Consider the following 11,827-nt stretch of genomic DNA (forward strand, 5'->3'; position numbering starts at 1 on the left):
TACATATAGTCCACTAGAAAAAAATAATAAAAATTGCTGTTTAAAAGTTAACATACACTTTATTCATAATACTGTGTTGTTACCTGAATGATCCACAGCTGTTTTTTGTTTAGTGATAGTTGTTTGTGAGTCCCTTGTTTGTCCTGAACAGTTAAACTGCCCGCTGTTCTTCAGAAAAATTCTTCAGGTACCATAAATGGTTTGGTTTTCCAGCTTTTTTGTGCATTTGAACCCTTTCCAACAATGACTGTATGATTTTGAGATCCATGTTTTCAAACTGAGGACAACTGAGGGACTAGTATGCAACTATTACAAAAGGTTTAAACACTCACTGATGCTTCAGAAGGAAAAACAATGCAGTAAGAGCCAGGGGTGAAAACTTTTGAACAGAATGGGGATGTGCACATTTTTCTTATTCTGCCTAAATATAATATTTTTTTTTTTCATTTAGTTCTGCCCTTCACAGGAAACAGAATATAGTTACATGTTTTCCAGTAGACAAAATAAGTTAAATTTACAGAGTTTCAAATCCCCAAAATTACTTAATGCATCGTTTTTCTTTCTGGAGCATCAGTGAGCATTTGAACCTTTTGTAATAGTTGCATATGAGTCCCTCAGTTGTCCTTAGTGTAAAAAGATGGATCTCAAAATCACACAGTCATTGTTGGAAAGGGTTCAAATACACAAAAATGCTGGAAAACCAAAAAAATTAGTGGGACCTGAAGGATTTTCCTGAAGAACAGCTGGCAGTTTAACTGTTCAGGACAAACAAAGGAACTCATGAACAACTCACTAAACAAAAAACACAGCTGTGGATCATTCAGGTAACAACACAGTATTAAGAATCAAGGGGATGTAAATTTTTGAACGGGGTCATTTTTATAAATTCAGCTATTATTTTCTCTTGTTGACTTTATGTAAAAATCTTTTATGTGAAATATCTTAGTACTAAATAAACCATAGCATGCATTTTGTATGATCCCTCTTATTTTGGTATAATAATTAACATTTTACGGATTCTGAAAGGGGGATGTAAACCTTTGACTTCAACTGTATACTGCAGGGGCGCCGCTCGCAATTTTGGGCCCTATGACAAAATATGAAGTTGGGCCCCCCCTACCACACTAAAGCAGATCTCTGGGGGCCCCTAAAGTGTGTGGGCCCTTAAAATTGTCCTAACTTACCCCCCCTTAGCGGCGCCCCTGGTATACTGTACATCATGATATTGGCTGTACTTGTTTTATACTGATTTTATAAATAAAAATACTGTATAGTAGTAGATAGAATTTAATAAGCCTCAAAATTAAATGACAGTTTGGGGCAAGATGCATATCCACCAAATACATTTTATTATTGAATCTGTAGTCTACTGTAAATGGTATAGCATGGTGATAGAGTCACTGGGTTCAATTTGCATGCTGAAAAAATAAATTCATCACCAAATGGAAACACATACATGACGCGCTATAGTTCTCGACACTAGAGAGTGTGGGCCAGCCGTCAGACCAACCTCCGAAAGAGCTCATTGTCAACTATGTTGTGAAAAACCATGATGTCACATTATGCAAAGCACTGCTGGAAAACGTTGACAGCAAGACTTTAAACTGGCGTTGAGTCTTTGGTGCTGAACTGCTGGTGGGTTCAGCTTAACACACAGGAGTGATGAAAGATTGGCAACTCGGGTACGTGGGAGTTGGTGCTTTTTCCCCCTACAAGTAATTGTTTTTAACTTTGTACCACTTAGCATATGTGGGCTATTTCCTGGACGAGACAATGCTTGTTTTTATCTATTTCTATAGGAAAGCACCAGCGATGGCAATGTTTTTAGACCGTGGCTTTATATATGTCCGGGAAATCCCCCGCATGATGCGCTTCTTTAAATAATAATACTTTATTATTAAGATATTGAATGTGGTGTTATGTTAAAATGTCATCTGTCTATTCATGTCTTCTGTAGGTTTGATTTATCAAATAATGATTTTGTTTATCACCTCAGATTCTCTTCTTCTAGAGCACAAAATAACAAAACCAGAGTTTCGTCCATTTCTGATGAAAATTTCCCTCCGAGCGGCTTCATGAAAGACTTGGATTCTCCACCAGAAAGAATGAACACATTGTCTGAAAACAAGAGCATTGTAAGTGATGGAGAAAGCATGAGAGATGCCATCGAAGAATGTATTTTTGATTTCTCACCATCCTTAAACAATCAAAATAGTCATGTCAAGACAACTGGCTTCAGAGCCAGACCTAAACTGGCTTCTGCTCACGCCGTTCTTTCATCCAAGCTAGAGGATCCATCAGAAATGGAGACAAATGCATATGAAAAGGAAGAGGATATGAAACCAGAACCTCCAGAACATGTTTGCATGGATCCCCAACCGATATCTGCTGGAGAAACATCCAAGGATGAAGATGCAGAAGAGCAGAAAGTAAAAAAAAGAGTGACTGCAGGTGAAAATGTTGTTGAGGAGGGTTCAAAAGTGGCACTGAATGCAGCAACAAGAAAAAGCCTGTGGAGAAGCAAGATCGAACTGAGGGTAAGACTGAAGGAGGGGATGCGGGAAAGGCTGGGAGCAAGTTTGGAGAGTATCGATGAAAGTAACGAGGGAGATTTTAGCAACAAGCGACTGCACAAGAAGAAGAGTTGGGGTTCGAGACAGAGAAACACACAAACTGGAGAACATAATATGGAGGGAAGTATGGAGAAAGATGGTGAGGAAGAATTAGTCCCACACCCTGTTCTCTCTCGGGTTCTCTTTCACTCCTCAGCTTCATCCTCTTCTTCCTTCAACAACTCCTCAGCAGAAAGCGATGAGGTTTTCAGTGAAAACGAGGACACTGCCACCCGCAGGCAGACCATGAAGAAGGTAAGTGGAATTCTGGGAAGGCTTAGAAAGCAGTTTATCTAGATTCTGCAGAATATCTCAGGACCAGTGAACTGGTGTCATGTTCAGTCTGACCTGTAGACTAACAGAAACGTTTTCTGTTTTTTCAGTGCACTGAAATGTATCAGACAATTTGCATGATTTTGAAAGTGTATCCATAACATTTCGTATTTGAATAAGCCATTTGCATAGGGCTGTAGACCGAGATAGGGATAGAGTAGCACGGTACTGTCACATTTGCAATATTCCCAAAACAAATTCAGCTCATCTTCAAATGTGACACTGGACCAAAAAAACAGTGTTAAGTAGGACGGGTATATTTGTAGCAATAGCCAAAAATACATTGTATGGGTCTAAATTAATGCTTTTTCTTTTATGCCAAAAATCATTTGGATATTAAGTAAAGATCATGTTCCATAAAGATATTTTGTAAATTTCCAACCATAAATATATCAAAACTTAATTTTTAATTAGGAATAATGCGTTGCTAAAAACTTAGTTTGGACAACTTTAAACGCAATTTTCTCAATATTTTGACTTTTTTGAACCCTCAGATTCCAGATTTTCAAATAGTTGTATCTCGGCCAAATATTGTCCTATTCTAACAAACCATACATCAATGGAAAGCTTATTTCTTCTCAGTTTAAGACAATTGACCCTTATGAGTGCTTTTGTTGTCCAGGGTCACAAATATCAAACTTGATGACAATGCAATATGGACAAGTAGGGAGCAATGTCTAATCCATTTCACAATGGGTAGGGTATAACTGTAACCATCTAAGCCAGAAAAAAGCGTTTTCCTTTATGAACAATGTTGGAAAATGAAACCCCCCCCCAAACCATTTTTGAGGTACTGCCACTAAAAAACTTCCATTTGTTTTCCAGTGTCGATCTTGGAGAACGTTTTTGACCATGATGCAGTGGTCCAAACGTACACAAAGCTCATGGATCCAGCTAGCGGGTCACCAAGGTACGCAGCTCAGACTTCTGACCCTGATCATACCTTCACTTTTTCTCAAAATCCATCATGTTATAGAAGCATCTGTTATAGAAGAGTTTTGTACACTCTGTGCAGGTAACGTGAGGCTGAGTGAAGGTGGCGAGGTGCTGAAGAGGTTTTGCGAGGTGGAGGCCATCTGTTTGCAGGCCCTCATGTCTGATGCGCTCTGTCAGTTCGTGCCTCATTACTTCGGGCACATTAGTCAGGGTGGGGAGCGATACATCCGTCTGGAGGACCTGCTTAGCGGGCTTAAAAATCCTGTCATCATGGACTGCAAAATGGGTGTCCGGTAGGAAGGATGGAAGTCAAGAGCTTACCTCTAAAACTGATTCCTTTTTGATTTAGAGAGGTTGTTCACAGCAAAATTAAAATGACCTCATGATTTACTCAACCTCAAGCCATCCTAAGTGTATTCAAAAATGTCCTGGCTCTTACATGGCAGTGAATGGGTGTTGAGATTTTGAAGTCCAAAAAAGTGCATCCATCCATCAAAAAAAGTACTCCACTTGGCTCCAGAGGGTTAATAAAGGCCTTATGCAAATCAGTGCATTTGTGTAAAAAAAAATATCCATTTTTGAAACTAGCTTCCGCAAATTTTCGAACGCACATTCACAAGAGATTCCAGAGGATGACGCAGCGTAATTGAGAAGTGACATATGTTGACGACTTTAGCTACGTTGAGGCATCCCGGATATACTCACGAACGCACCATTTTAAGACTAATAAAATGTATAGTATAGCTAAAAAAATGAACTTCTTAATGTGGTTTACTTTGCTGAAAACAAAACCTGGTTCTCGTGAGACTAGCATATTCTCACCAGAGTTTATTCTACGTCTACGTTGTACATTATTCACTGGAACACTGCTCATAAAAGCGCATACAACAATTAGCAGAAGCTAGAGATTACGGTTTATAAAGTATTAAATATGGATATGTTTCTTAAAAAAATTCATTGATTCACTTCAGAAGGCCTTTATTAATCCCCAAGAGCCATGTGAAGTACTTCTTATGATGGATGGATGCACTTTTTTGAACTTCAAAATCTCAACAGCCATTCACTGCCATAAATCTTGGAAGAGCCAGGACGTCTTTTAATAAAACGCTTGATTGTATTCGTCTGAAAGAAGAAAGTCATATACACCTAGGATGGCTTGAGGGTGAGTAAATCATGGGGTAATTTTCATTTTTGGGGGAACTATCCCTTTAATCCACAATGTTTAGTTGAGGGCCTCAAAGTGGGAGACAATACTTTAACATAATGGAATTTGTGGGTATGTTTTATAAAATGGTGATACATTTACCTGCAAGCCTTAAAGGAGTAGTTCACTTTCAGAACAAAAATTTACAGATAATGTACTCACCCCCTTGTTATCCAAGATGTTCATGTCTTTCTTTCTTCAGTCGTAAGGAAATTATGTTTTTTAAGGAAAACATTTCAGGATTTCTCTCCATATAATGGACTTCTATGGTGCCCTCGAGTTTGAACTTTAAAAATGCAGCTTCAAAGGGCTCTAAATGATCCCATCTGAGGAAAGAAGGGTCTTATCTAGCAAAACGATCGGTTATTTTCTTTAAAAAAAAATTACAATTTATATACTTTTTAACCTCAAATGCTCATCTTGTCTAGCTGTGTGTGTACTCTGTTTAGAGATTAAAAAGTATATAAATTGTAAAGGTTTTTTTTAGAAAATAACCAATCGTTTCACTAGATAAGACCCTTCTTCCTCGGCTGGGATCATTCAGAGCCCTTTGAAGCTGCATTTAAGCTGCATTTTGGAAGTTTAAACTCAGGGGCACCATTTCTTTACAACTGAAGAAAGAGAGACATGAATATCTTGGATGACAAGGGGGTAAGTACATTATCTGTAAAGTTTTTGTTCTGAAAGTGCACTACTCATTTAATATCTCAATCACCCACTGTCTTCAAATACCATTTTAGTTTTCTACTCTACACTTAGTTGACCTTATATTTAATTAATGCAGTACCATCTGAACCTATGGTGTTACGTGCAGGACATACCAAGAGGAGGAGATCATTAAGGCCAGGAGCAATACCAGTGTACGCTCTGATATGTATCAAAAGATGGTGAAGGTAGATCCGACAGCGCCCACTCCAGAAGAACATGCCCAGAAAGGTGTAACCAAGCTGCGTTACCTGCAGTGGAGGGATGACAGCAGTTCCACCTCGTCACTGGGCTTCCGCATTGAAGGCATAGTGGTATGAAATAATGACAACTATATAATATAGCTGCCAAGCAATGATTACCGGGGTTCAAGTGCTTTAAGGCATTTAAGCAAACATGGAAAAAGACATATTGTTTAGCAAGCCTGTAACCCCTTAAATCAACGAGTTCTATTGTATGATACGAATATCGTATGTGCAAAAAATTTTTTTTAAATTTCTTTCTGACCTTTGGAGTAGTGAATCCAACAGGCCCACTGAGGTTTGTTCCAATCGGCCTCCTTGTCTAACAGGTGCTTAAAAAATGGCGGCCATGTTTTTTGAGATACGCAATAGACACTTGGGGCACTTTGGATCAAGATGTGCACACTGATTTTCATGTAGAAAGAACAAATGGTTAGGCATTTTTATGTTTTTTTGGCACCTAATAGCGCCACCTACTGACCAAGCTCTGCGATTTCCCCCTGTGACCTCAGATTGAGCTCTTACATAAGTGTTCTGAGTTTGGTGAAGATCTCTCATTCTGTTCAGGAGTTATAGGCATTTTACTAAAAGTGGCCCTGCTCCTTTCAAACTTTTTGGAAAATTTCGTACTTTTGAACGTTGTAGCTCCCCCGTCAGGCCGATTTGGGCGAACCTTGGTGACATTGTAGGTGATGTGAGTACTACCATCCCTCCAAGTTTCAAGTCTCTATGACTTAACGGTTTGAGCTGCAGGACCAGTTTTACATGGAGATCATAGATCTGTGACCATTCTAACAATTACAATAGGGTTTCAGTGCTATATGCTTGAACACCTAATTATAATCATGTACTGCTGCTCTGTTGTCTGCAGCTTTAAATGCTCAAGCTTTGGATGCTAAAAGTCTTAATCATTCATTAGGATTCCAACAATGTCATTCCTCTGTGCTGTTATTCTTATAGTTGTGGTGTGGAGTCTAAAATTGTTTTAAATTTAGAATGATTTTTACAACTATATTTCATAGTAATCATCCTTGGTGTGAACAAGCTTGAAGGATTTACAACAGAGACACTATATGGCCATTTATATGCTTCTCACCATTTTTTTTCCAGATGGGGAATGGTAAAGTATTACGAGACTTTTACAAGACACGCACAGAAGCTAAAGTGACAGAAACACTGTTAACCTTCACCAAGCGGCAGGTTCACATTCTTGTGAGTGCACACCATTTCATACTCACAGTTTTCGTTTATTTTATTCTCAAAAACTCACACAGATATAAACATTTATAAGTCAGCATTCAGAAGCAACTTAATCTCTGAAGTAGTTTTCCTTTCTGGCCCTCTTATTACCAAAATAAATAAAACAACTGGCCATTCAGTGGGTTCCTAGATCAAATTAAACCCACATATTCCATGTTTGCATATCTTGTTTTACTCAAAATGTCACACGACATGAAGTAAACTGGGTTGTGAATAGGGATTAATGTTGACTTTAAGCAGTATATTTTAGTACGGTCATATGATTTCATTATTCTACACAATGTATGCCTGCTTGACAGTGTAATTGGAATATATCAAATATATCATTATATCCTCCATTTGTCACTTTGTGTATTTCAGGAGGCCTACGAATCCAGATTACAGGGACTGAACGAAGCACTCAAGGAGTCAACCTTTTTTAACAGACATGAGGTTAGTGCAAAACTTTAAACTTTAATCTGGTTTCAGTTTTCTTCTATGTTTAGTTTAAAGCTTTAAAATCAGAAGAGAATTGCCATTTTGAGCTGAGAGACTTTTTTGTTTTGTTTGTATTTATAAATATCAATATAAGTTACGCACATTTACCTCAAGTGTAAAATTTAAAGTTGTACAGCACTGTTTTAAAGGGATAGTTTACCCCAAATTGAAAATTCTGTCATTAATTACTCACCCTCATGTGTTTTTAAACCCATAAGCCCTTGTTCATCCTTTTCAAAACACAAATGAGGATATTTTTGATGAAATCCGAGAGCTTTTCTGACCCTGCATAGACAGCAACACAAATGACACATTTAAGACCCAGAAAGGTAGTAAGGACTTTGTTAAAATAGTCATCTTACTTTCTTGATTGCACGTCAAAGACTGACACAGAAGACAAGAAATTGTTGAATAAAGTCATTATTTGTTTTTGTTTTTTTGCAAACAAAAAGTATTCTCATAGCTTCATAACATTACAATTGAACCACTGATGTCACATGGACTATTTTACAGATGGCCTTACTATCTTTATGGGCTTTGAAAGTTTTTCACTTGCGTTGCTGTCTATTCAGAGTCAGAAAGCTTTCGGATTTCATCAAAAATATCTTAATTTGTGTTCCAAAGATGAACATCTTACAGTTTTGGAACTACATGATGGTGAGTAGTTAATGACAGAATTTTCAATTTTGGGTGAACTATCCCTTAAATCTCTGAACACATTTTAGGTCTTTCAATAAAAATCATCTCACCTTCTCACAGATCATAGGCAGCTCTTTACTTTTCGTCCACGACTGCAGCAGCAAAGCAAACATATGGATGATAGATTTTGGAAAGACCATCCCAACCCCAGAGGATGTCCAGCTGAGGCATGATGTCCCATGGGTGGAGGGAAACAGGGAGGATGGGTACCTCATTGGACTGACGTCCCTCATCACTCTGCTGGGGGAAGCTATCAAGCAAGCAGGGGAGCAAAGCTGAGAGTGGCCTCATATATACTCACATATACAGATGATTTCATGTTGAATCCATTAGTAGACAACCGTACAGTCTATTTGGCATTATACATTTTCACAGGTCTATGAAGCTTTACAGTTAACAGTATTAAAAAAGCACTTGCTTTGCTGTGGTTCTTGTGGAATTTGTTACTGTTTTTTACAATTAAAAGGTGGTCTATTAAATGTTTGAGATGCCAAATGTGTTGCTTGTGTATTCTTGTCTTCTGTTGGTTTCCCAGCTAATGATCAGTTCACCCAGTTCACCCAGTCGCTATCAGTATGCAGAGTATTTAAATTGCTTTGGATGCAGCTTGTGTTGGATGTTGGGTTGGGTTGCCAAATCCTAATTTTTCCCACGGAATTGGGCTGATTTAAAATTTAAATTCAATTTGACTGAAATGCTTTCTACCTGTGATAAAACTGTGGTAGATATTAGTTTTGTGAAGGATGGCCACTGTTTAGCTGTGTTTATGATCAATCTGCATAACAGTGACTGTAAAATATGTAGTTTTGGTATGAAAATGACATATTTTGATACTAAAACTAGGACCCCACCACAATGATAACTAGACTGATGCAATGATATAACACTGAGCCTGAAAATAGTCCCCAGCCAGGTCACTTCAAACATGACTGGCACAGCATAAATTAGCAGATCAACATATTAAAGAAGTAGTTCACTTTCAGGACAAAAATTTACAGATAATGTACTCACCCCCTTGTCATCCAAAATGTTCATGTCTTTCTTTCTTCAGTCGTTAGGATATGGTGTTTTTTGAGTAAAACATTTCAGGATTTCTCTCCATATAATGGACTTCTATGGTGCCCACGAGTTGTTTTCAGAATGCAGCTTCAAAGGGCTCTAAACGATCACAGCCGAGGAAAGAAGGGTCTTATCTAGCAAAACGATGAGCTATTTTCTAAAAAAAAAAATACAATTTATATTCTTTGTAACCTCAAATGCTCGTCTTGTCTAGCTCGGCAAGACAAGCAATTTGAGATTAAGAAGTATATAAGTTGTGAATGTTTTTAGAAAATAACCAATTTTTTGCTAGATAAGACCCTCATTTCACAGCTGGGATCATTTAGAGCCCTTTGAAGCTGCACTGTGGGAACTCGTGGGCGCCATAGAAGTTCAATTCAATTCAATTCAAGCTTATTTGTATAGCGCTTTTCACAATACAAATCGTTGCAGAGCAGCTGTACAAAAGTTTTAGGCTACTACAATATATTTAGTAGCTTATTAGTGGTGAATACTGTATGTTAAGTCGATGTACATATGATATAAATGTTAAAATCAGTAACTGTGTAATCAAACAGATGATGAACACTAATTGCAATGGTTATGTGCTGTAATCAACTTGTAGGAAAATTATGTAGTGCTGTATGTTGTTTCAAGGCTGGCATCATCTGCGGTCCTCTGGGGGGTTGGCATCATCTCTTCTTCTGAATCCAGACTGAATCTTGTGTAAATCCTAGTTACCACGGGATGGAAATCCCGAGGCAGAGACAGAGAAACAAACAGAGAAATAATTAGCGTAGCTGCTGTTCCAACTTCCAATCAAACAAAAATGATGTGTTTAGCCCAAGTTGAAGAATATTAATGTGCATTTGATCAGATGTAACTGAAGTACAACGTTATGAGATACATTATGTGAATGCTTGGCTAAAGAGATGAGTCTTTAATCTAGATTTAAACATAGAGAGTGTGTCTGAACCCCGAACGTTATCAGGAAGGCTATTCCAGAGTTTGGGAGCCAAATGAGAAAAGAATCTCCCTCCTTTAGTGGACTTTGCTATCCTAGGTAGTACTAAAAGTCCAGAGTTTTGCGACCGGGAGCGTGAGGGATTGTAGCGTAGTAGGAGACTAGTTAGGTATGCAGGAGCTAAACCATTAAGGGCCTTATAGGTAAGAAGTAATATTTTGTAAGTGATACGGAACCTAATAGGTAGCCAGTGTAGAGACTGTAAAATTGGGGTAATATGATCATATTTTCTTGATCTGGTAAGGACTCTAGCAGCTGCATTTTGGACTACCTGTAGCTTATTTATTGAAGAAGCAGGACAACCACCTAGTAGTGCATTACAATAGTCCAGTCTAGACGTCATAAATGCATGGACTAACTTTTCTGCATCAGAAACAGGTAACATGTTCCGTAGCTTAGCAATGTTTCTAAGATGGAAGAATGCTGTTTTTGTAACATAGGAAATATGATTTTCAAAAGACAGGTTGCTGTCTAATATAACACCCAGATTTTTGACTGTAGAGGAAATAACGGTACATCCGTCTAGTTGCAAGTTGCAGTTTAAGAGATTCTGTGTACTGTTTTTTGGTCCAATAAGTAATATCTCATTCTTATCTGAATTTAACAGTAGAAAATTATTGGTCATCCAGTCTTTCACATTTTTAACACACTCTGTTAATTTTGCTAAGTTAGAAGTTTCATCTGGTCTTGTTGAAATATATAGTTGGGTATCATCAGCATAACAATGGAAACTAATCCCATATTTCCTAATAATATTACCGAAGGGTAACATGTAAATTGAAAATAGTAGAGGACCTAGGACAGATCCTTGTGACACTCCATACTTTACTGGTGTTAGCTGCGATGACTCCCCATTTAAATAAACAAAGTGGTAGCGATCGGACAGATCTGAACCATCTTAAAGCCTGCCCTTGAATACCTGTAGTTCGTTATATGGAGAACATTCCTGAAATGTTTTCTTCAGAAAACACCATTTCCTTACGACTGAAGAAAGAAAGACATGAACATCTTGGATGACAAGGGGGTGAGTACATTATCTGTAAATTTTTGTTCTGAAAGTGAACTACTCCTTTAAGTAGTACATTAACCATGCAATCAAAGCTGTTGTTTACATCCGAGTATCGCCATTAAGACCGCGCATCCGGGTAACTGCAAATAAATTATGCATATTATATATTTTTAAATGTCTGATTCATAGAATGGTTAAAAGATGCAACTAGCTTGTATGCTTGTGGATCCACGCAAGACTACGTGTTTTTGCTCCTGCCTGTTGCACTCCATGTTTTCAATGCAAGAT

General features: G+C 37.9%; 1 protein-coding gene across 1 annotated transcript; it reads left to right on the forward strand.

The window, feature by feature from the left end:
* Positions 1–791: 791 nt before the first annotated feature.
* On the forward strand, positions 792–8,949 carry LOC141288697 (inositol-trisphosphate 3-kinase B). Its single transcript, XM_073820860.1, has 7 exons — positions 792–2,867; positions 3,771–3,855; positions 3,961–4,174; positions 5,900–6,104; positions 7,143–7,244; positions 7,653–7,724; positions 8,529–8,949. The coding sequence occupies exons 1-7, from the start codon at positions 1,920–1,922 to the stop codon at positions 8,745–8,747; spliced, it is 1,845 nt and encodes a 614-aa protein (XP_073676961.1). The 5' UTR covers positions 792–1,919; the 3' UTR covers positions 8,748–8,949.
* Positions 8,950–11,827: the final 2,878 nt, after the last annotated feature.

Source organism: Garra rufa, chromosome 16 (genome assembly GCF_049309525.1).
Source record: "Garra rufa chromosome 16, GarRuf1.0, whole genome shotgun sequence".
Lineage (NCBI taxonomy): Eukaryota > Metazoa > Chordata > Actinopteri > Cypriniformes > Cyprinidae > Garra > Garra rufa.